Source organism: Rhinatrema bivittatum, chromosome 1, assembly GCF_901001135.1.
Source record: "Rhinatrema bivittatum chromosome 1, aRhiBiv1.1, whole genome shotgun sequence".
NCBI lineage: Eukaryota > Metazoa > Chordata > Amphibia > Gymnophiona > Rhinatrematidae > Rhinatrema > Rhinatrema bivittatum.
In genome coordinates, this window is record NC_042615.1 from 154,029,161 (window position 1) to 154,054,937 (window position 25,777).

The 25,777-nt window shown below is 43.3% G+C and overlaps 1 protein-coding gene across 4 annotated transcripts in view; it reads left to right on the top strand.

The window, feature by feature from the left end:
* ATP8A1 (ATPase phospholipid transporting 8A1) overlaps positions 1 to 25,777 on the top strand; it is a 559,403-nt gene that overhangs the window by 280,924 nt on the left and 252,702 nt on the right. For all 4 annotated transcript variants that reach the window (XM_029588616.1, XM_029588605.1, XM_029588632.1 and 1 more), the window contains 2 exons: positions 5,935 to 6,019; positions 21,970 to 22,109. In XM_029588616.1, the coding sequence (XP_029444476.1) occupies positions 5,935 to 6,019; positions 21,970 to 22,109 (225 nt within the window). The remainder of the gene's footprint in view (positions 1 to 5,934; positions 6,020 to 21,969; positions 22,110 to 25,777) is intronic.

Sequence of the window (25,777 nt, forward strand, 5' to 3'; positions counted from 1 at the left end):
GGGGAAAACTGCACACACATTTGTATACTACGTGTCTACACAGTCCACAAAAAATTAGAGGGAACATTGGCTGCAGGCCATCTTGTAAAGAGAGATGACACTTATATTTACATGGGTTTAATCTACAGCCCTCCAGCACAGATGGAAGAGCTGACACACATAAGACTGCAATGAAAGGAGAGATATTACTGCTGGAAAAATGAAATCTATTGTTTGGAACATTTCATTTGCAGAATAGGATGTAGAGAGATTTTGGACTCCCTTCAAGGGGCTAAATTTGGACAAATGATAATGGAAGACGGGGCAGTAATAGAGCTTGTACTTACAGTTGGGGAAAGTATTTGTTATCTCAGTAGGTAGTTATGTGCGTGCTAGTGTCCATTAGACAGTATGATTTAATATAGGAGCAAAGGCAGAGAAGGCCACACAAAGGTCAGTGTCTTGAATTTCAAGTGTATCGAATTTGTCAAACTGGAGGAGTAACTTAATGCGACATTGGCCTGGATTTTCCAATGTCGCACAGCTTAGTGAATCCCACGGTAACAAGGAGCGAAGAGGGGGCGGGCCTGCGAAAGCCAGCAGCGATCGCACCACTGCAGTGTTATCACTGCTGGCTTTCGCACCCAATAGCGCCACCGTAAAAGGTGGTGCTATTGGGCGCGCTACTGACGGCAATAACGGGTCTTACCTTATCGCCGCCAGCAAAGTTACTGCTGCGTCGCCTCCTCGCCGCCCCGACTCCTCCCCTTCTGGCCCTGATGCTGCCCAGACTCCTTCCCTTCCGGCCCTAACTCCGGCAACCTATCGCACGCAAAAAGGGACTTTTCGCGTGCGATAGACTCACAAAATAACCCCCATTGTCAAGGTGGGAACATTTTTGTGATGTAGAGGAACAATAGGTTATACCAAGGGCTAGAAATCTTTGTTTGGAAAAAGGAAAAGGAGGCCAGTATGGTTTTCAAAGGAGGTGGCTGGAAAAGTTAAGTGCAAACCAGATTAGTATTCAAAAGATACAAGGGATCTCAGCAAAAGAAGAGTAGAAAAAATATCCTGAATAGCCAAAAGAAGCAGGGAAGATAGGATGGCAAAGGCATGAGTGGGAAAAAAAGGTAACTAAGGTGTTAAAGCAAAGTTAGACTTTAAGGTATGTCCCTGAAAAGGGGACATGCAGAGCTTGGATTTGTAGGACTGAGAAAAGAAAAGAGGAATGTGTGGAGGGCAACAAGGGAAAAGCAGGAATGTTAAATAATTTTGGTCAGTGTTTGCTGAAGAAAAGGCTGGAGAAAGACCACAGATAATTGGAAATGGGTCCATATGATACATACGAGGTTGAAATACTGATGTGCACCAGTCCAGAGAGCAACCTTATTGAGCTCATGTCTGGTCATCTCAAGGAAGTGAAACTGTGATAAGTCACTGGCCAAAACTTAGAGGGATGCTAGGGTGCATGGAAAGAGGCATAACCAGTAGAAAAAGAAGGGAATAATGTCAATGTGTAGGTGGTTGGTGAAGCCTCACCTCAAATATTTATTTCCAGTTCTGGAGGACATATCTCCAAAAGGATATGGAAAGAGTGAAGGTGGTCCAGAAAGAGGCTACCAAAATGGTACTAGGTTTGCACAAAACCCATATGACAAACTGAAGAATGTATAGTATAGAGAAGAGGTAAGATGGTGGGGGAGGGGATATTCATAGATGCATTCAGAATCTTGAAAGATATTTATAAATAATGCACCAGAAGCAAGTAGCTGCAAGGAGGGTAAACTCAGGAGCAAAATCAGAAAATATTTCTTCACAGAAAGGATGGAATGGCCTTCCAGAAGTGGTGGCCATAATAAAAATATTAATGGAATTCAAGAAAGATTGAGATAAGCACAGTGGATCCCTAGGTACGAAGAAGTGAGAAGAAAGCCAGAAAACAGTGAGCATCTATGATATTGCACCAGGTATGAAATTAGGCAGACTAGATGGGCTTTATGATCCTTATCTGCCATCATATTTTATGTTTTATGTTTCTGTGTAAATGAACTTGGGGAGAATGTGCATAAGTGAAGAGGGAGGAAGAGGAATCTAGATATTTTTTTTCCAGACTCCAACTTCCTGGAAGCCATAGCATTTTTTAAAACACTTACTGTCCTGTGAACTAGAGTGAATAGGTTGAAATTAATTGCCTGTTCTTGTATAATAAAATAATTGTTTTCTGATTACAACGATCATTTCTGAGCATGTTTCTTGTTTTTTCCTGACCTTTTGGTCAGTAATTATACAGTTCTAACATAACATAGTAATATAGTAATGATGGCAGAAAAGAAACAAATGGTCCATCCAGACTGTGCAGCAAGCTTCTTATAGTAGTATCTGCCATGCAGGTTAACTCCATGTTTCTTTTAAGGGTAGCAACTGCTACTCCATGCAGTTATCCCTAGTTCTAATTCTCTTGTCACAGTCTTTAATCTCATATTAAGCCAAAAGAGATATGACACCCTGCCCTTTTAGATAGTCTTAGTTCAGTTCTATGTGATTAGTTGTTGGTGAGGTCTCCCCTAGAATTCTGTGTTCTTTTCTGGAGGCTATATCTCATAAAGGATATACAGTGGGCTGGAGGTAGTCCAGAGAGGCAACGAAAAGGGTGTATGGGGTCTGTATCAAAAGCATAACTTCAAACATCTAATAAACCAACCAGAAATCCATACCTCGCCACCTTACAGACCCCCTCGCCCAAACTATATAACCATGCATCCACCAAAGCACGAGTGTTTTCCTTTGCTGGCCCTTTGTTATGGAATACTATGCCCACTGAACTACGCCTTGAGTTGTCTCCCAAGATTTTCAAGCAAAAACTCAAGACATGGTTATTCACTTATGCTTATACATGATATTCATATGCGTTTCTACTCCCTATATATGCCCTTCCTTTATCTACCCAATACATCTTCGTTATGCACCAATTCTGTTTTGCTCCTTATAACTGCTTAATACATTCAATACCCTCTATTTAACCGCTCCTACATGGACTTGCCATCTCTCCCCCTATTTGCCATCTCTAACTTATAATTCCATTCTTTTTTATCCTTCCCGAAATTCATACCTAGTATTCCTAGGCTCCCTATATTATTCTTTAAACTATGTTTAACTCAGTTAAGTTGCATCTAATTGATATGTTTCGATTTACTTATTTTTACTTGTTTCATGTTTAAGAATTCATATATTAACCTATGTTAAATGTATAACGCTCTGGCGTATGTTCCTGTTCTCTGTACACCGACGCGATATCTCTGATGAGTGGCGGTATATAAAAAAACCCTTTAAATAAATAAATAAATAAATATGAAATGAGACTGAATGATCTAAATACTGTATGTATACCCTAGAGGAGAGACAGGGGATATGATAGAGATGTTTAAATACCTGAAAGGTATTAATAATGTACAAGAAGGAAACCTTTTTTCTTGTACATTGTACTGTCATAAAATATTTTTATAAGGAAAGGGCAGATGGCTGAAATACCCTCCTGGAGGAGGTGAAGGAGTCAAATATGGTAATGCAATTTTAAAAAAGTGTGGGATAAACAGAGAGGATCCCTAGTGAAGCACTGAAGTAACCAGCATAGAGCGGCAATTACAACTCATGGAGCAACAGTGATACGATTACATAAAACCTTCAAGAAAGCACTTGGGTAAGCCATCACTGTAACACATCCTAGGCATGTTTGGGATAGAATAATTGGAAGAAGGTTGCAAGGTTAGGTAGAAGATATGGACGAGGGTGAAGTTGGTATTGAGGTGCATTTGGAAATTTATATAGGCATCTACTCAAAAGTGGACGAATGTCAATCAGCAGACTAGATGAGCCAGTTTGGTCTTTATGATAATGAGTGACGCACTAAAAAAACCCACTTTTTTACTCTATGGGCCTGATTCACTAAGGCATTTTTTTCTCTTGTGTCTATGGGAAAATCCTTGACAAATCAGGCTCTAAATGTTATTATTCAATTATCTTGAATAATAACATTTAATAACAATAAATTAAACAAATAATAATAAATAATAACAATAAATTAAAAACCTGGTTATTTAAATGTGCTTTCCCAGAATAGTTCCTCCTCTCACAATGACCGCCCATACACTGCTACTGTATGATACTTCCCACCCATGTTAAGATTTCTCAAAGTTGTACTCTTGTTGTTTACCTCTCATTCTATGCTGCTCTTAAGTTATCTCCCCCCCAGTTCCTTTTCCCTGTTATTATGTAATTTCAGACCTTCTGTTCTTATGTAAGCCGGTATGATGTCCCTATGAATACCGGTATATAAAAACCGTTAAATAAATAAATCTTAAATCATAAAAAAACCAGCAAAAGCAAAAAAATCAAAGACACAATTTTAAGCTAATTCATATTACTCTTAGAACCGTGATGGGTGTAATATGCTGATATCAGAAGGCCTGTATACAGAAAGGCACAATAAGGTGATACAGCTCATCCATTGGAAACTGTGTAAATGCAATAACATCATTATATCAGAAAAGCACTGGGATCATGGCCCTGAAAGAATTGTAGAGAATGAAGAATTTTGATCACCTGGGATATTCTAATTCCAACTAATAAAAAGCTTGATGCAAGAAAACTAGACACTGTGGTACAGCACAAAAATGGCATTGCTGATAGAAGTATCAGTTACTATTCTGTGGATTGTATGAAGAGGCAGAAGATTCTCAAGACATACAAGAAAATATGGCAGAAAGATACAAAAATAGTCCCAATTGTATTGAGTATGAGTGGCCTGATTAAAAAGAACTTCCCAAGTGATATATTGCCTGTATATATTTCATCCTATGAGCTCCAGAAGGAGGCTTTCTTTGGCGAAATGCAAATATTTAAGATTGAGTTGTAGTCATGGCTTTTATTCAGAGGTTAGATTCAACATCGTTATAACTAATTGGATATGAAGGGTTAAGGACCACCAACTTAGAGACTGACTCAGTTAAGAAATTCCATGCTGGGTCAGACCAGTGTTTCATTGAACCTGACATCTGGTCTCTTGGCAGTACCCATTCTGGTTTGTTTGGAAGTACTCAACAGATCCCAATGTGGGATCCTTTCTATACTGTGTGCACTCAGCAACAAAATGTGGCAATCTCCAAGTCAACCTGTCTAATAAGTGATAAGGAACCTGCCCTCCAGAAAATTATTCATTTTTTTTTAAATCCAACTATACTAATAGCCTCAACTATATTCTCCAGTAACAAATTCCATAGTTTGTGTATTGACTGAAAAATAAATCTGCTGCCAGTTACGGTAGTTTCATAGCAGGCCCCATAATCCTAGTACTAAGGGTAAATAACCATTCCCTAATACCTTGTTTCTCACCACTCATGATTTTATAACCATCTGTTGTATCCCAGTTGCTGTTATATTATCAGGCAAGACGTATAGTCACTAGCATCATCGGAGACAGTTACTCTGTGCTTGCAAATAACTTATTTACATTGACTGTTTTGGTTGCTGTATACAATGTAAAGCACTTAAGCATATGGAGTAATGAAGTGGGTTAACAAAGAGGAGTGGCCATACAGTAAAATAAACTGCAATGAAATGTAAAGCTGTGAAATATTTTCAGGAATGGACCTGGTCAGACATAGAGAAATGCCATTGTCTAATGATATCTGCTTCTGAAATAATCATTCTGAACTGAGCATGTAAAATAGAAAAAGTGAACTTTAACTGGTATACCAAGTAGATTTGAGCTTTAAGTCAGAGTAGTCTCATATAGGCTTCATGAAAGTCTCATCACCAAGGGGTTTTATTAACGCTCATTCTGTCTTTGTAGCAAAAAGCTATGTAAATCAGAACCCCAAATGACTTGATTCACCAGAAACCCTTTTTGTGTCTAATTGCCTACTTAGACTATAATTTAATTTTACATTTCTGTTCTAGGACACAGTAATTTGTGAACGTCTAGCTGAAAGTTCGAAATATAAAGAAATTACTTTAAAACATCTAGAGCAGTTTGCCACTGAAGGTAAGTTTAAAATACATTGACATCAATATCTGATATACCAACAAAATGCTGAGATGTAAAAGCAAAAAATTAACCTCAGTGAGTTCTAGTACACAAATCACTTTAATTTTACCAGACCAGGGGCACTGGAGTAATTCAAATCCAGAAGAAACTAAAGATCAAAATTCATCTTAATTTAAAAGGAGCCTAAATGGTAAATGTGAATCCTTCAGATTATGATTTGCTCCAGCTTACATTTTGCCAGTGCTTCTTGAGGATATGCATGTCATGTAACTGCATACTGAACTTTCTCATGAATAATAAAAGCACACAATTGCAAGCCATTTTAGTTGTGCTAAATAGAAGTACTGGAAATTTATGGGGCTCTGTTATATGATATGAAATATATGGGGCTCTGTTATATGATATGATACTTCCCATGATTGTTTTAAATTTATATAGCAAGTAAGACCACATTTGAGTATTGACTGATTTTGGAGGCCATACTTCCAAAAGGTTATGGATACAGTAGAGATAATCCAGAGAAAAGGCTATCAAAATGGTGCAAAGTTCTTACCAAAGGTTCTATAAAATGAGAGTTAAAGACCTGAATTTGTAGATATAGAAACATAGTACAAGATGGCAGAAAAAAATATATTAGCCCATCTAGTCTGCCCAGTTGAGATTTTTCCACTTTAGGTAGATAAACATATACATTCCCATACTGAATCCAGCATTTTCTATCCCCACCCCATGTGTTTTACCTAAATTTTCAACCACTGCTCTCCATATCTGTCCCATCAAGCATGCCCAGAATCTCTGAAAGTACTGTCATCTACCACCTCCACTGTTAGGCCATTTCGGGCCTTGTCATCTTCTTAAGACCATAAGAACAGCCATGCTGAGTCAGACCAATGGTCCATCTAGTCCAGCATCCTGTCTCTGACAGTGGTCCCAGAGCCACCAGATGAAAAACAGCTTCTCCCTGTAGATCTGTATATGCCCTAGAAGGAAATATTTTCCTCTATGATTCTTTAAAGACCAACACTAAATCCATCACCTAGGTCCCCTCAGTGTCTTGTTAGCAAATTTTCTAATCAACACAGCTCCCAAAATTTGCATTGTCCACACCATGATTCTTTTTAAGTTTTGGTTTTAACTAGGGTCATGCCATACAGGTTTCTTCAGTGCCTTCTTGGAAATGCAATGTGCCCATACCAATGCTGTTAAGGTTGTAACCACCGCTTCATGTAGACTACTCCAGTGACTTCTCATCAGTTTTTCACTGCTGTTTTGGTCATAACTGCCGCTGTGTGCAGGTTACTCCAATGATTCTTGGAAACCCATTCCAATTATACAATACTGTTAGGGTCATAACTACCACGCCATGCAGTTTACCCCTTAGCTAATACTATGAACTGTTATGCCACTAGGTCATGCTTCTGCTATTTCGAATGTATTAATGTCAGTGTTTTATATATTTTTGGCTTGTCTGAATTGCCAGCCAATGTAGGGATATTAAGACAGGAGTTATATTATCATAAACTCAATGCCTGGTTAATAACTAAGCAGCAGAATTCTGATAGAATTAATAAAGAAAAAGGCAAATTAGAAAGTCCACATAATTATAGCAATTAAGCATGTCAAGAAAAGCTAAACATACAAATAAACCAGAGTTAGATGAACATAACATAAGGCTTGCCATACTGGATCAAATCAAGGATCCATGAAGTCTAGTATCCTGTTTCCAACAGTGGCTAAGCCATGTCACAAGTACCTGGCAGGATCCCAAGGAGCAGATAGATTCCAAGCTACTTATCCCAAGAATAAGAAGTGGATTTCTGCAACTCTGCCTGAATAATTGTTAATGGACTTTTCCTCTAGGAACTTATCCAAACTTTTTTTTTTAACTGCAGATATACTAATAGCTTTCACCTCATTCTTTGGCAACGAATTCCAGAGTGTAATTGTGTTGAGTTAAAAAAAAAAAAAAAAAAAGTATGTTCTCTTATTAGTTTTAAATGTATTACCAGTAACTTCAAGCCGCCTCTATTTTCACTAGTCACAGGACAGCAGAATGTTAGCCCTCACGAAACCCACCCGCCACTCCGTGGAGTTGGGTCTGTATACATTTTTACTTTTATTTTAGTTTCGCTTGTGCTTTTAGCTATAAAACGAGACTGAGGGAGACACCTGTGTCTCACAAGGATAATTGCAGGCTGAGCATGCTCAGTGCACTCAGTGTGCCAGTGTCAGTCAAAGCTTTGTAGAAACTTTCAGGCCGATACAGTAAAGCGCGGCCGCGGTTACCCTGCTTCTAACCCGCTTTGTACACCGTGACCTGAGCTCCCGGATGGACGTCCGAGGTCACGGCGTGCGCGCTTGCACTTTCGCTGCTTGAGCGCCCAAATTGGATGTGCGCTCATGCACCTTCGCCGGCGGGGCTGCTGGAAGCCACTTTTGCCGCCGGCTGCCCCCGGGAGGCAGGGGAGCCGTGGTGGGCGCCTACGGAGGAGGGGAGAGAGGACTGGGCTGCTGGAAGCATGCAGTAAGTTTACTTTTGTTAAAATTTCGATTTGCTTTAATAACATGTCGAGTCTATTTTCACCCTGAGCCTTGCTTCGGGAGGGGGGGAGAGAGGACTGGCAATCCCCGATGCCCGAGCGTAGGAGAACCATCCACTTCCTGGTACCTGTCATTTCAAATGACAGGTACCAGCGCACCAGGATACTGTATAGGTGCTGTATAGCGCTCTATACAGTAAAATGGATTGCGCTTCATGGACGCTTCTTGGACGCGCTTTGGACGCGGTTTGCATTTGCATGCCATTTAAATACTGTATCGAGCGGTATGTGATCCGAACTCTGCGTGCGGCAAACGAGCGGGTGCCCGGCACTGCCGCACTTTTTCTACCGCGTCCTTACTGTATCGGCCTGACAGACAGAAACGTTTTCTATACAGGGCTCCATCCTGTGATGTCACCCATATGTGAGGACTAACATCCTGCTGTTCTGTGAGAACACCTGTTACAGGTAAGCAACACTTGCTTTCTCTATAAAGGTGAATTTCTTGTCACACATGTACAAATGTTAGAAGTCAGATCTCTAATCTAATTTTAGTTGTTAACCAGTTTCTCTCACAACTTTGTGTGATATATATTAACTTCTTGTCCCTGAATTATTTGTGATTTAATATTTGGGGATGCACACTCAAATATAATATAAAAGAGATGCAAAATAGCTTGAGACAAGAAAGGAAAAATAAAACAGTATGAAGCAGGAAAGGGATTATTGTAAGAACAATATGAAGAACAGCTGCTTTAATGCTGGTTCTTGTTTGATTTCTTTCCCTGTTGTGGTATTAAGAGCATCTGTAGCTAGTTGTTAAATTCCTTTTATTGTTCCATGAATCTCTTATATGCTTTTAGTGCTGTATGTGAGCATATTTTGTTTTCCTTTGATATTATATACAAGAGACATTAAAAGGCACATTGATATTTTGCAAATGAAAAGTTAGAGAACAAAACCAAAAGATACCCTGTAATAAAAACAAAACTTCTTACGAAAAAGTTAGTGTTACTACTAAAACTCATGCATTTGTTCAATAATTGCTGTTTCTCGCAAACCTGATGCAAAACAATTTTGAAAAATATGTCAAATCCTCAACAATTGTCAGTGTAAGGGATAGACATCTGCACTTGGAGTGGTAAGATGGAGTCGGAGGGCCAGTCTGTATTCTGGGTAGCAGGTTTGATACTCTGGTTCCTATGGCTTTAAGAGCTTAGAGTGCTTCTAAGATTAGCATGCTTTTGGTTCTGCCTGATTCCCCCTAGAATAGGTATCATGGAAACTTGTGGACTGTGAGAGGTTAATGTTGGCCTGCAGTGAACTAGAGACCCCTTTGTGTCAGAAGGCAGGGTTCTGAAAGATAGACATACCTGAGGCTTTCCCCTGGGTCTGACCCTGGCTCATTTCTTTTCTTGCTTCCCCTCAGCCCTAGTATGTTTCACTGACTCACCACTTAGAGTTTAAACACTTTATTGCGCAACTGTAGACTGATTTCCAGGAACTTCAAAATTACCAATTTCCCAAAACATAAATCAAACCCCAGCCACCTTTGTACAATTCTATTTCATAACTTTTTCCTTGACCCCTAGCTGTTAACTAGCTCTTAGGACCAGCTTCAGTCTTACTTGCCAGCAGTGACATATTGACATTTAAATGCACAGGGCCGTATTTTAAGAATTACGCCCGATTTTATAACATGCACGAGCAGCCGGGTGCACCACCTTGTGCGCACCGAGCCCTAGGGGAGCCCCGAAGGCTTTCCCCCGTTCCCTCCGCACACCCCCCCACCTTCCCCTCCCTTCCCCTATCTAACCCACCCCCCAGCCCTACCTAAATCCCCCCCACCTTTATTTTTTTATTTACGCCTGCCTCCGGGCCGAGTGCCGGCACGCGATCCCCCAGCATGGCCGCTGTGCTGGAGGCCTCGGTCCCGCCCCGCCCCTTTTTTCAAGCCCCGGGACATACGTGCGTCCCGGGGCTTGCGCGCGTCGCCGGGCCTATGCAAAATAGGCTCAGCGCGCGCAGGAGCGGGTTTTCGGGGTTACGCGCGTAACCCTTTGAAAATCCGCCCCACGGTTTCTGTTTCTTATATGCACATCCTTAGTCCTAAGTATCTCTGCACAGGCCTCTAGGCTTTTAGTCAGTGATCTTCTCTAAATACAACGCTCTGGTTCTCACAGTACAAATTAAACACCACCATAGCATTTTTTTTTAAACTTAGCAGTTTTGGTTCTACATCAAACTTAATTGGGAATCAAACACTGGGATATGAAATGCCTAGCTTCCTCAGTAATACTGCTGCAGTTGCACAGCCCAGCTTGACCTTAATTAACAAGCACACTAGGTTTAAGGTATTCGGAGGGATAACCGTGTTCTTCTGGTGTAGCAAAAATGCGTATCCCCTGCAGAATGTGTCCCAAGACGTGGATCACAACAAAGAGGCTGGCTCCGGGCTGGGTTGCGCCCTTTAAGCGGGCGCTGACATAAAGAGTAGCCGGGCAGCTGGCCTGTCTTGACGATGTCGCCTACCGAGATGGCCGCGCAGCAGTACCCCATGGCTCGGCCCCAGGTCTCTTGTGGGCTCCAAGCATTCGGTGCAAGCTCATTCTTGTTTCTACAGTAGCACTGCTACATTTACACAGCTAAACTTAACCTTGATTATCAAACACACTGGGCTTAATTGTTTAGTTTTTACAGGAGCATTGCTGCATTTTCTTCTTACTGGAGTCTCCTTGTTTTGAGTCTTCTCTTTATGTATTTATTTATACTGATTTATGTTCCACGCTAGGCAGTTTACATTTTAAAACATACACAGTCTGTGATAGATGAATACACATTCTGCAAAAGACCAAATAAATAACAAATAGTCTAACTGAAGTAAAGTAAAATTTGCTATTAAAATAAACAACTTACTTTATAAATGCTTGTCTAAACAAAAATGTCTTAAGAAGCCTCTTCAAGATTTTTGTACAGCTTAGTCTCAATTCTTGAGTCAATAAATTCCAAAGAAGTGGTGCTGCGATTGAAAACGCCCGCTCTCACGACTCAGCAAGTATAGCCTGATAGATTGAAGGCATGTCCAGAATGCTCACTCTTGCTGGATTATATATCCTTAACATTGCGTTTATCCATGGGAAGGAGTCAATTGCCAGAAGTTTGTCAACTAAGGTGGAAACTTTATATTTTATCCGCCATTAAATAGGGAGCCAGTGCAGATCGTAGAGTACCGGGAAAATATGGTCTCTCTTCTTTTCTCAAGGAATCAACCAAGCCGCAGAATTTTGGAGCAATTGGAAGTGGCTTCAAAGATGAGGCAGGCAGACCCGGAAAGATGGAATTACAATAATCAAGTAATGTTAAAATAAAGATTTGAAAGACCCTCTGAAAGTCATTCAGCTATAACACTATTTTTTGTATGTGGAATGAATGATAAGTTGGTGTCAACAGTTACTCCCAGACTTCGAGCCTGTGCAAGGATGGGTAGATAGTGGAATGGGAATGGTTTAACTTTGAAGTACCAGGATTTCCGTCTTTCCTAAGTTTAATGTAAGTTTCTTATGCATTAGCAATCGTTTTATTGTATTTTAACAAAGGGCTATCATGGATGTAGTGTCAGCCCAAGATGATGCAAGAGCAGGGCCGGCGGAAGCACTAGGCGAACTAGGCGATCGCCTAGGGCGCTGAGCATTAGGGGGCGCCGAGCCGCTGATGGCCAATGGCCGCCGGTGGACGTCATCCCAATAGCGGCTGAGCGGTGAACTACTGCTATGCTGTGTGCCGAATACACACAGCAAGAAGATCGGCGGGGCCGTGGTGGAGCTCAAGTCACCACGGCCGGAAGAAAACAATCGCGTCTAAACATGCTGGTGCTCCAGCTCCTTCCTGCCCGCGCGGCTCCGGCAACATTTTTCTTCCGGGGCCGCGCGGGCAGGAAGGAGGAGAAGCTCCTGCATTGGCTGATGATCCTCCTCCTTCCTGCCCGCGCGGCCCCGGAAGAAAAATGTTGCCGGAGCCGCGCGGGCAGGAAAGAGGAGGAGCATCAGCCGCGTACAGAAGAGGAGCAGCGCGGCTCGAGAAGTCCGGGGCCGCTGCAGAGCCCATCCTGCAGCGGCCGTGAAGAGGAGGCCCAGAGGTGAGAGAGAGACTGAGGGTTTGTACAGTGTGTATGTGTGCGTGTATGAGATGAGTTGAGAGACTGTGTGTGGGAGTGAGGACCTGAATGTTTGCAGAGACAGCATGTGAGAGCCTCTGTGTGTGTGTGAGAGAGACAGCATGTGACAGTGAGAGCCTGTGCTTGAGCAAGACAGCATGTGGGAATGAAAGAGAGCCTGTGTGCCAGAGTCAGACAGCATGTGCCAGTGAGAGACTGTGTGTATGAATGATTGTATGAGAGAGAGCATGTGACAATGAGAGCCTGTGCTTGAGCAAGACAGCATGTGGGAGTGAGAGAGAGCCTGTGTGCCAGAGTCAGACAGCATGTGCAAGAGAGAGACGGTGTATACATGATTGTATGAGAGAGAGCATGTGAGAGTGAGTGCCTGTGTATGTGTGTGTGTGAGAGAGAGAGAAAGCATGTGAGAATGAGAACCTGACTGTGTGTTTGAGGGAAGAAGACAGATGGAGAGAAAAGAAATATGTTATAAAAGGAATTGGCAAAAAAATAAGAAAGGGAAGGTGGAAAAAAAAAAAGCCTCTGACCAACTGATTAGAAAACTAAGATCAGACAGCAAATGTAAAAAAAAATAAATTATTTTTTACTGATTGGAACATGTAATCTTTGGGAATGTGCAAGAGTAGCACTTTCTCTATGCAGATCTCACAATGTACCATGAGGCCTGCACAGAGGAGGCAGCAGAATGGGCTTCAGTGCCAATAGTGGCAATCAGCACCTCCGCAATAGCCATACAGCAACAGTGACAGTGGCAGCAGAGGAATGAGAGAGGCTCTGAGGTTGCTGGCAAAAGAAAGAGAGGGGGGTTTCTGCCTTTAGTGTGTGCATGTGTATGAATGGGAGTTTGCCTGGCGGTGTATGTGTGTGAATGCATGGGTGCCTGCCTGAGGGTGTGTCTGTGTATGAGAATGAATGGGTGTCTTCCTGGGGTTTGTATGTGTGAGAATAGATGCCTGCCTGTTTGTGCTGTATGTGTGTGTGTGTGTGTGAGAATAAATTGGTGCCTGCCTGGGGGTCTGGGTGTGAGAATGAATGTGTGCATGCCTGGGGGATGGGGAGGGAGTGGTGTGAAAATGAATGGGAGCCCGCCTGGGGGTCAGTGTGAGAATGACTGGGAGCTTGCCTGTGTGTGTGTGTGTGTGTGTTTGTGTGAGAACGATTGGAAGCTTGCCTGGGAGTGTGTGTTTGTGTGTATGTGAGGGAGCCAGTGAGAGCATGAGTGTGTATGAGAAAATCCAGGGGAGTAAGAGTTTGTGGGGGGGGGGGGGGGGTGTGGAGGGGGAGAGAGTGCCTTAGAGCCTGAGTGTGTCAGTGTCTGTGAGAGCGAGAGGTTATGGTTGGGTATAAGAGCATGAATGTGTATGTATGTGACAGTGTATGTGTGAGAGAGAATGGACATGTGAGTATGTGTGAGAGAGAGAGGATAACCTCAATCAAGAGCTCCCATGTATGGACAGCAGGGGCTTTTTAAAATCCTTATTAGTTTTAATTATTGTGTGTTATTTGATATATGTGCTGTTTTGAAATATTTTATTGGTTTTAGGAAATTGTAAAAAATGTATATGATTTTAATTAATAGAAATTCTATTTATCAGTAGTTTTAAAATATTATTTTATTAGTATGGTTTTGCTATTATAACTGATGCTTTATGTTTCTTGATTTTATTTGTTTTATGAAGAATGGTGGTTCTGTTTTTCCATTGTTAATACACAGAGTCTGGCTTCTTGGGGTTTCCATTTCAGTTTTTTCTAATTTGTGCTCCTTTATTTTGTATTCTGTATTTGGTGAGGGTCTGTCTCTGCTCTGTGTGTGTGACCATGATGAGAGATTCTGCTAGCATAGGGATCTATAGCAATCGGGTTTGTTTTGTTTCCTCAGTAGGTGATTGGTATTCTAGGACCCAGTGTAATATTTACCCTTGCTTATTCACAGGTAGGGTTATTGTTGTTTGAGTCCTTGGTGTTATTACTGTTATGTTATGATGGGATTGCAGTATAGATTTTGAGTGTCTTTTTTGTGGTGTTTTGTGTTAGTTCACAATGTGCCTGGCAGTGGAAGCTGTTTGTGCTGCTGTTACTGTGAAGTGACACCAGAATTTGAAAATATCTTTCAGTATGATGAGCTGTAAGGGAAACATCCAAGCTCCATTGTTTGGGGGAATTTCAGTGGATGCACAGAGTTACAGAACTGGAGGTACAGGATTTATATTGACATTCTGTTCCTTCCTATATATTCCTGACTTCACTCTCATAGCCACATAGAATCAGTTGACTGAGGCTATCAACATAATTTTATAGTGTGAAACTGGCCAGCTTTTTAAAATAACGCAGAGGACCCTTTGGACTTTTTTATTAACACTTTTTTTTAATAACCAATTTTAAAGCAGGATCCATAGAGGTGGGTGAGATGAAGAAATGTCATTTTGGCGCCCCCCCCCCCCCCCCCCCCCCCAATTCTTCTGTCTGGAGACACCACTGATTTTCTGTGACCTTAAGCATTAGTACAAGAAGGATTAAGGGGGGATGCTGGAGAGGCACACATGCATTGGCCCCCGGGCACCGGAGACCCTTGGTGCGTCACTGGGTGCGAGCCATATGGAGCCGCAAGTGGTGGCAAAGAGGAGTGGAGTTTGGCAGGCCGCAAGCAGTGCCCAACCTGCTTGCGACCCAGAAAACCCCAGTCAGCGGGCGTGATCGAGAATGAGGTAAGGGTCGGGACTGAGACCGGGGGGGGGGGGGCGCAAGGGAGAAGGCTCTCCTAGGGCGCCAAATCCCCTTGCACCGGCCCTGTGCAAGAGGAAAGTAAAACTGAATATCTTCTGCATAGAGATTAAAACCCTCGCAGATGGTAGTCAGTAATTTACAAATAGGTGCCACATAGATGTTAAACAATTGGGTTGATAAAGCAGATCCATGAAGCACCCCAGTGGACATTGAGAACCAGTCGGAATCAGATTGTACATTTCTGACCTGTTGTTTTCTTCCTTGGAGAGCATGGGAGGAGGACAGCATAGCCTGCCATGGAACAAGTCTTAGTAGTTTCTCCCTAATTTTAGGATGTATACTTTGTGTATTCAGACCTCCCTCTACTAATTGTGTCTTATAATGCTCTTATCTTTAAATGGGATCAGTTCAGTTTTACAATCCCTTTATTTCTTCCAGAACTTGTCTAAGCATTTAAACTCTACAGCCTGCTGAAATATAGACAGATTGCTTCTTAGCATCCTATCAGATGAATCCAAAACAGGTGGATTATGCACCTCTACCAGCAGATAGAGACGGAGCAAGGTGACATCAGCCCGCCAGTATTCTCTGTCTCCTGAAGATGGTGGATGTGCATCTCCCCACTGGGGATTTCTTCATTTTAAAGAACAGGAGAATTCAGGAAATAAATTTGCCCCACTCTTCTGGGGCGATACCAATTGGTCCTTCCCACAGTTGAGAATTCCTGAGGTGATTTCTGTGGTCCCTCAGATGAGTGCCTTGGTCCGGTGGCTGATATCAGTTGGTGTGGACTTGGCTGCTTGAGCAGCTGAAAGGCAGTGGGTGCAGGAAGCCAGGCATGGTGGTGACAGTACTTGCTCTCTCCCCTCACAGCTGGAGACCATCTCTGTACTCAGCCAGGTAGGGCTGAGCTCAGGTAAGTTTAAAAAAAAAAATTATACAGAGACAAGGATTTAAAAGGAAGGGCTTCCTCCTCCCCTGGTCTCCGTGCTCAGCATGCCGGTCTGACGTTCGTGCCGCTCCGAGGGTCATGGGCAGCCTGGCGGGTTGAGCAGCCTCCTTAGGCTTGGCCCCACTCTGAGGCTTTTTGCTGCGCATCATGTAGTAGGCTGCAATGGCTTTTTGCGCGCTTACTAAGGCTACCCTCTACAAGATTGTTGGTATGGCCTTTGAGAGGGCTCGCTTGTTGAAACATGGATACTCTGTGGCAGTTATTTACACCTTGCTAACATCTAGAAAGTTCTCCACTTCCTTGGCCTATGTGCAGGTTTGGAGAGTGTTTGAGGCCTGGTGTGAGGATCAAGGTACTCTCCCTTCCTTGGTCAAGATTCCGCTCATTTTGGAATTTTTGCAGGATGGCTTGAATAAAGGCTTGGCTCTTAATTCCTTAAAGGTACAGGTAACGGTTCTTGCCTGTTTCAGAGGTCAGATAAATGGTAGATCATTGTCAGCTCACCTGATGTGGCCCGTTTTCTGAAAGGAGTGAAACAGCTTCAACCTCCTTTGTGGTTTCTGGGTGCCCCTATGGAGTCTTCATTTGGTTTTGGAGTTTTGGGCAGGCCCTACGTTTAGACCACTACGTACTGTGTCCTTGCAGTTGCTGACCTTGAAAATGGTTTTCCTTGTGGCAATTTGTTCTGCACATAGGTTTTCCGAACTGCAGGCCTTGTCTTGCCGGGTGCCATTTCACCAGGTGACTCCAGGGGTGATACAGCTATGTACTGTTCCTTCCTTTTTACCGAAAGTGGTCACTGAGTTGCACTTGAATCAGACCATCTCCTTGCCATCTCTGGACAGAGAGAGAGATGCAGAGGTTTATTGTCTGTTGCGAGCCTTGGAGGTCAAGAGACATATCATCAGGTATCTAGAGGTTACTGAGCCCTTGCGGAAGTTGGATCATCTGTTTTTCCTTCACAGATGTACTAGACAGGGAGAGATAGCCTTGCGGGCTACGATAGCTCACTGGATTAAGGAGGTAGTCACAGATGCATATGTGGATTCTGGGAAGCCTTTAACTAGTCAGGTTAGGACTCATTCCACTCAGGCAGTGTCATGGACAGAAGTTAAATTGTTGTCTCCCGTCGACATTTGCCGAGCTGCGACATGGTTCTCCTTACACACCTTTTCCAGGGATTATCGTCTGGATGTGCAGGCCAGGGAGAGGACGTAGCCTTTGCACATGCGGTTTTGACTGGACCATGGACAGCCTCCTGCCCTATACGGGAGTAGCTTGGGTACATCCCACTTGTTCTGGATTCATCTGACTGGATGCTAAGAAATGAGAAATTACTATTTACCTGATAATTTCCTTTTCTTTAGGATAGTCAGATGAATCCAGCTTCCCTCCCTCGGCTGCTGGATGAATGTCCTGTGTGCTGACATTTTACAAGGCTTACTGGTAAGTGTTACACACCAGTCCCTAGCCCAGTGTTATTACTTTCTTATCTGAGCTCATTGTTGCCTGATGACTGAGTATTGGCATGGTTATCTGTTTTTAATCAAGTTTTTTGTTAGTGTGTCCATAGTTGCTTTTGAAGAGAATACTGGTAGGCTGATGTCACTGCAGGGGTATATGTACTGTGCATCAGCTTGCTCCGTCTCCATCTGCAGGTAGAGGTGCAAAACCCACTTGTTCTGGATTCATCTGACTGTCCTAAAGAAAAGGAAATTATCAGATAAGTAGTAATTTCTCATTCCTTTAGTAACTCCAGACATAAACTTAGCTTAACAGCCAAAGACTCCATCTGGCTCAGGCTTCTCATCCTCTAAGTTTTGCTCCATGCCGGGCTGTGTTGTTCTCCCTTGGCCCTCCTGTACTATTTCTTTGCTGTCCTTTTATGGAGCCTGGTAGCTGCAAGGAGTTGATTCCTACCTGATCAGCTTTTCTCTGGTGACATCATCCTGAAAGCTGATACTGGGAAAACTGGGAAATGTAGTTAACTGGAGTGGCCATCTTAAGTTCAGACTGACTTGCTCCAAAACAAATCCTGACTCAGTTTTAAATTCTCTCTTGCGCAGAGACTCATATAGGAATCACTACAGTCTCGCATCATAAAACACATTTATATTAACATCTGGAGACTATCTCTCTGTTTTACAGAAAAATAATTATTAACAGTACTTAATAAAACACAGGCCGGTTCTTTCATGACTGGTTATCTTAAAACAGAGAATCATGTCAATGCAAAAATGCCCCATTATTTTTTGTTGGTAATTTTGGTTTTTGAGAGCACATAGATTTTAGACTTTATTCAGAGGGAATACATTGTTACTATTACATGGTTACTTGGGTTCTTATGGCCTGGATTGACCACTGTTGGAAACAGGATGCTGGGCTTGATGGACCCTTGGTCTGATCCAGTATGGCATGTTCTTATGTTCTTAAGGCATTTTCCCCATTTTGTGTGTAGGGGAGAAATGCTCAGTGGATCTTGTTCTTAGATTTTAGATTGAATAAATGCATTTTTTCATGAGCATAAGATTTTTGGATTAGTGGGCTATACATTTTATAAATAAATAATCCATCTTGGTAAGCTTGAGTCTATTGTTTTGTGGTTTTAGTACGTACCTGTATCCAGTAGTGATCTTGACGTTGAATGCCGTCTTTATTTCTAATTACTGTGAGGTCTATAATGAGCAACACAATGTGCACCACATTATCTGGTGTATTAAGCAGGAGTTAACTGGTAAGTCTCTTACTGAGTATACTCCACTAAAGTTAGCCAGAAACGTTTACTCAGCTAACTTTAGGACTGTGTTTTATGCAGGCTGACATAGCTGGCTAAAGCTAGCAGGATCTTACCTTGCTAAGTTTAAGCTTCATTTCTGGAACACCTCCGCTCTCCCTCAAAGATTTCCATCTGTATTTTAACCGGGTATTGACTTATCCAGTTAAAATATTGCTGAAAGGCAGGCCTGAAATTAGAAAGCTCAGGGTTTGTGGGGGGACAAGATGGCTACCGCCTAATAGATCTGCGAAGACTGCGAGAGAAGAGGCTGATACTTTTTCGATTTCTTCTAGTTTAATTATGCCCCATACCAAAAGAAAGGGGAGACTGAGAGGGGTGAGTGATAACTTACCCTTGCAGGAGTCCTCCCAGCCTCGAATCGACTGTTTCTTCGTAGGAGCAACAGCTTCTACACCGGAGAGCCAGGTTGCTGGGAGAGAGACACTGGAGTGCACGTCCTCATCCCTGACCCTTGACATCTCTTTGAGCCCTGGGGAACCGAGACTGCCCACACCTCCAAGCAACATTGACGCTGTTTCAGGCAGTCCGGCAATGGTGGAGGCTCCTCAGACGATGTACCTGAGTGGAGCGGGGGCCACTGCCCGAGGGGAAGGCCCCAGTGGAATGCAAGAAGGAAATGCTCACCCGGGAAGAGCTTTGGAGGAGGTGAGCTCGGGTTCCCTGGAAGGGAAACATGGCATAGAAACATCTACCCTGCAAGGTACTGTGTTGTGCGGAAACGGTAATATGGAGGAGGGAGAAAACCGTTTAAGAGCCATGACTGCAGGAATTGGAATGCCAGTATCTAATACTTGTACTTTAGAAGGTATTTGGTCATCTCTGAAGTCAATAGAGCAATCCATTAAAACTCTATCTCAAATAACTCTAGAAACCAGAGAGCAAATGATAGCCAGTAATAATCTTGTATTATCATTTAATAAAAAAGTGAATGATCTTGAAAAAAGAACTGTTTCATCAGAGAAAATACAACAGAACTTAATAGTTTCTGAAAAAATTACCAGCAAAAGACTAGAAGGTGTTGAGAATGCATTGAGGGCTCACAATCTTAGAGTCCTCAATTTTCCTGTAGAGCAATTAACATCTCCTCTAGATATGTTTAAAATTTAAGATCCCAGAGACTGTGACTCCCGCTATTGTAAAAGCTTACTACCTGCAGCAGAAAGAACAAGCTACAGAGCAAGTCCCAGTAGGTCCTCAATCAATAAATTTGGATCTAACAAATTTCTTGGAAACATCAATGGACTCAGAGATTTCCCAAAGAAAACCTGTGCTTATTTCATTTGCATTTCTTTCCGAACGGAATCATATATTGAGATTATTCTTAAGAAATAGGCAGGTACCTTTCTTTGGGCATCTAATATGGATATATCCGGACGTAATAAAAGTAACTCAGATGAGACATAAGGAGTTCCTTACAATGAGATTTGAGGTCCTACAGCTAGGGGCTAGCCATGAATTAAAATATCCATGAAAATGCTGTATTAAATATCGAAATGTCCAATATGTCTATCAAGAACCAGACCAGCTCTCAGGGCTTTTTTACGGTCATGCTCCCAGGAAGCCCCTGTTACTCCCTCGGTAAATGTAATTGATATATAGCTGTAGCACTATAAGGCAGGCGCCCTTATTCTTATTATTTGTAGAATTTTGCCTATATTTTGCCTTCTATTTTTCTTATAATTTTGATGCTGGTAATCATTGAAAAAGAATGTAATGATGTTACCTAATTTTATTATTGTTTTGCTTTGATATCAGCACCTAATTTTCTGAACAAGTTGTACATCTTCGAAAAATTTCAAAAAATTTGAAAAGAGAGAATTAAAAAAAAAAAAAGCTCAGGGTTTATCCTGCTAAGTCCCAAACTTATCAGAACAAACCCCTTCGAACATTGACCTCCGTATAGACAATTTTACCATTTCATCTGATGAAAGACTGCACCAAAGCTTTATTTTATAACATTATAAAAAAAAGTTTCTCTTGCTTTTAGTATACATTTATCCTGTGCCCTCTTTCTACCAGTTTCATTCTGTCCTGAACAGCCCTTGACAGGAAATCTATTCATGATTTTCTCAGATAACTGTTGTTTTGGAATCATATCCCACATCAATATCAGGGTTGCTTCTGATATTTATGATTTACTCATTTATATAGTGTCCTAAAAATGAGGATGTTCATCCACAGATTACATACACAGAATTCCTTCTTTAAAGAGATTATAATGTTAAGTGGGTACATGAGACAATGTGAGATAAAATGGCTTGCATAATGTCACAACATGTCAATGGCAGAAGCAGGATTTGAACTCAGTCCCCTGATTCTCAGATCATTATTCTATTTCACTGTATCTTGAATCTGTGAAATTTTGCTTATTTCACCAAATCTGCCTCCAAATACTTCTTCAGTACTCTATTTCTCTGGTTGCAGCATTCCAGTCAAGCAACATGTGAGAAATCTCGGCATAATTATTGATACTAATTTATCCATGAAGAAACATATTCAGTCTGTGGTTACAATTTCTCCTTATTTGTTTAATATTTCATTCCACTTATAATTTTCTTTCTCTTTTAACTTATTTGATATTTTTCCTTCCACTATAGGGGACAGTAAAGCCCTACAAATCCTTACCAACATCATAATTATTTGTATAATCTCATTTTTCCCTTCTCCCAATCATCCTTTTAAGTTCCTCAAGATCTTTGATATTATGCTTATTTAAGAAACGGCCACTAAATATTTATTGCTCTGTATGTTGACTCGTAGGTTTAAGAACGCTGTGTTTTGCTGTTGCTGAAATTTCAGAAAACATATATCAAGACTGGCTGGATGTTTATCATCGAGCCTCAACCTCTGTCCAAAACAGAGCACTCAAACTTGAAGAGTGCTATGAATTAATAGAAAAGGTAAGTCAACTTTTCTGTTGATTGGAGCTGGTATGACTAACATCAACAAGAAATCTTATGGTTTCTGCTTTTTTTTAAATTGGAAATACTGATTTTTAATCCTCTGTCAGTTTGTGTTGTGAGGTGGATCTATCTCCTGTAATATGAAATATGCTTAGTCTAGCCATGGTGACCACTTTCTGAACGGGAAATCTGGAGAAAATGGTGCATCTTTTCTTTTGAACAAAATTAATCACACATGCACAATTTTGTAGAGACACAACAGGTTTCTGTGGGTGGATGAGGAAGATGTCAACTAGAAGAATGAAATAGCTGTGCCAGTCTTTGGCAAACTGCAGTAATTGCAATTAGTAAATCAAGAGTTAGATGAATTCCTTCTCAATGAGTCTGGGCTGATATTGGATCTTATGGTCCTGGCTTGTGGAGATTACGATACATAGTTATGTTTTGACTAAGATTAACTCTGCTGCTGGTCAAGAATAACATGGTATAACTAACACCATATGTAAAGCTAAGGGCCTGATTTTCAAAAGTATTTGCGTGCTTAAAATTGGGTTTTGTATGTATAAATGCACTTTACCCATTTGTGTGGGCTTTTGAAAATTGCTACAATATGTACCATTGAATTATCAATAGGTTTTACCCATGTTAAGTGCACTTAGGGGCAGGTTTTTAGTAGATACGCGCGGAGCCGCGCGTATCTGCTAAAAACCTGGATCGGCGCGCGCAAGGCTATGGATTTTGTATAGCCGGCGCGCGCCGAGCCGCGCAGCCTACCCCCGTTCCCTCCAAGGCCGCTCCGAAATCGGAGCGGCCTCGGAGGGAATCCTCTAACGCCCTCCCCTCACCTTCCCCTCCCTTCCTCTACCTAACCCACCCGCCCGGCCCTGTCTACACCCCCCCTTACCTTTGTTGGGGGATTTACGCCTCCCAGAGGGAGGCGTAAATCCCCGCGCGCCAGCGGGCCTCCTGCGTGCCGGGCCGCGACCTGGGGGCGGGTACGGAGGGCGCGGCCACGCCCCCGGACCGCCCCGGGCCATAGCCACGCCCCCGTACCCGCCCCCAAAACGCTGCCGACACGCCCCGAAAACGCCGCGATGACCGGGACCGCCCCCGACACGCCCCCCTCGGAGAACCCCGGGACTTACGCAAGTCCCGGGGCTCTGCGCACGCCGGTAGGCCTATGTAAAATAGGCTTCCCGGCGCGCAGGGCCCTGCACGCCTAAATCCGCCCGGTTTTGGGCGGATTTAGGCGAGCAGGGCTCTTAAAATCCGCCCCTTAATGCGGGTAAATTGCTTTTTAAAATTGCTACAATAGTATGACACATTTACATACCTGTTTTGAAAATTTACCTGAAAGCCTTTACAAGCTTAAATGTAAATGTTAAATAATAAATAGTCACACACAGAAATATTGGAGTAATAGGATCACACATGTAATCATAGAAGTCAGTAGGAGATGTGTGATAACAAGTAAAGCTGTTCAATGTTCCAAAAACTCTTTGAAGTCTCTTTAAATAGCCTTTATTTTGTCAGGCTTCAATTAAAGACAGTTTATAAACAGTACAGTCCTCCGACGTGGCCGTGTTTTGCCGGAGGGTCTGTGTCGGAAGGGACCCACAGGAAAAATCTTGCATCAGTTCAGAGATTTAAGATGTAACATGCAGTCACATACCAAAGCTGCGTCCAGTATAAAGGAACTTTTAAGATCAACATATTACATGCAGTCACCGAAAGTCTGCGTGTTGTAAAGTAGCTATGGAGTTTGCACCAATGTCAGCAGTTTTGATTAATGCCCCCTAAATTCTCCTAACAATTTAATTAGTGTACACTATAACTGCTGTTTGATTTTTTTTTTTTTTTTTGTACAGGCCTTTTAGAAGACATAGTCTTTTGGTGACTGCATGTAATATTTTGATCTTAAGTTCCTTTATACTGGACGCAGATTTGGTATGTAACTGCATGTTACATCTTAAATCTCTTTAAACTGATGTGCTCCCACTGATCGGGCTCCCACGCCGGCCACCAGCCAGTCTTCGACCCGATCGGACTTACCTCACGGTCCTGAGACCACGCTTCGCTCCGGCCTGCCTCCACCCGCGATCCGGCCTGCCTCACCCGCCGGGCCCCGAGCCCCCACCCCCACCGGACCCGCCGCGCCGAGATCCGCCCCGCTGGGCGCAGGGGTGACGTCATTGCCACGAGACGAGCAGGATTAAAGCCTCCTGCAGTCCCCGGCATCCTCCTCTTCTCATCGGGATCGGCGGTGAACTGGGCCCGCGCAGCCGGCGCTGAAAGCCCGTCGGGGTAAGGCCTCTTTGTTCCGCCTTCCCCAATCGGGCTCCCACGCCGGCCACCAGCCAGTCTTCGACCCGATCGGACTTACCTCACGGTCCTGAGACCACGCTTCGCTCCGGCCTGCCTCCACCCGCGATCCGGCCTGCCTCACCCGCCGGGCCCCGAGCCCCCACCCCCACCGGACCCGCCGCGCCGAGATCCGCCCCGCTGGGCGCAGGGGTGACGTCATCGCCACGAGACCAGCAGGATTAAAGCCTCCTGCACTCCCTGGCGTCGCGCGCCGAAGGAGCGCGACAAAGGGGCTTGCCCCTTTGTGCGCCCCTTCGGGCCGCACCTTAGTGCCGCGCCTAACCCACCGCCACCGACATCTCGGCATCCCCACACGCAGTGTCCTGAAGCATCTCTACCCTCTGCTTCATGTCTGCGGCTTCTCCTCTCCACCTCCTGCTGCGACACATAGCCTGGGGATGAACTAGACGGAGTGAGAGAGAGAAAGACACACAACCTGAGAGAGAACGCTAGAGTTGCTAACCGGGGGAATCTAAGAAACGCTATCCTGCTAATTTGCTCCCCTCAGCCACAAACAGAAACACATGCAACTGGACCTACATCCTCACAAGCTCCCTTCTGCGACCACTTCTTCCAGTACCACTCCACACGGACACTCGCCTGCGGTGAGCAACTTAAAGTGCTGTCTACTCTGTGCCTCTATCCTGTTTAACATTTTGTACCATGTTGTTACATTGTGTACCATATTGCTACTAACCGTAATCTGCTGATATTCACACAGCCGAAACTTGCTGACCTACTCTTCTACCAGGCCCCCCCCTTTTCCCCCTGTACCTCCCTTGCCACCTGACTTTTAAGGTACCTTTTAAGGTACCTACCATCCTCCTACGCCTACCACTCCTACCTGACTACCAAGGGCCCCTACCAAGGGCACCAACATGGCTGCTTACCCAATCCCTCGCATCCATTACCCTCACTCTAGACTACCTCCCCCTCCCCTCCTTCCCCGCCACCCAGCCTCCCGCCGAAAATCCCTTATCCCCATCCTCACCTCACCCCTGACTCAGCTCCTTGGTCTCACCACCGTCTCCATCATACTCATGAATGCCCAATCCATATCTAAAAAGACACTAATCCTCAATGACATGCTTACAGACTGCACCCCAGACATCTGTGCAGTTACAGAAACATGGCTCAAAGAATCAGATACCGTCCTCATAAACCAACTCCCATCCTCCCTCTATGACATCTTCCCCATCCACCGACCTAAAAAAAGAGGTGGAGGAATTCTCCTAGCAGCCAAGAAACATCTTAACCTTAAACTCATCAGTATAGCAGCCCCACCCAAACTTGAAATCGGC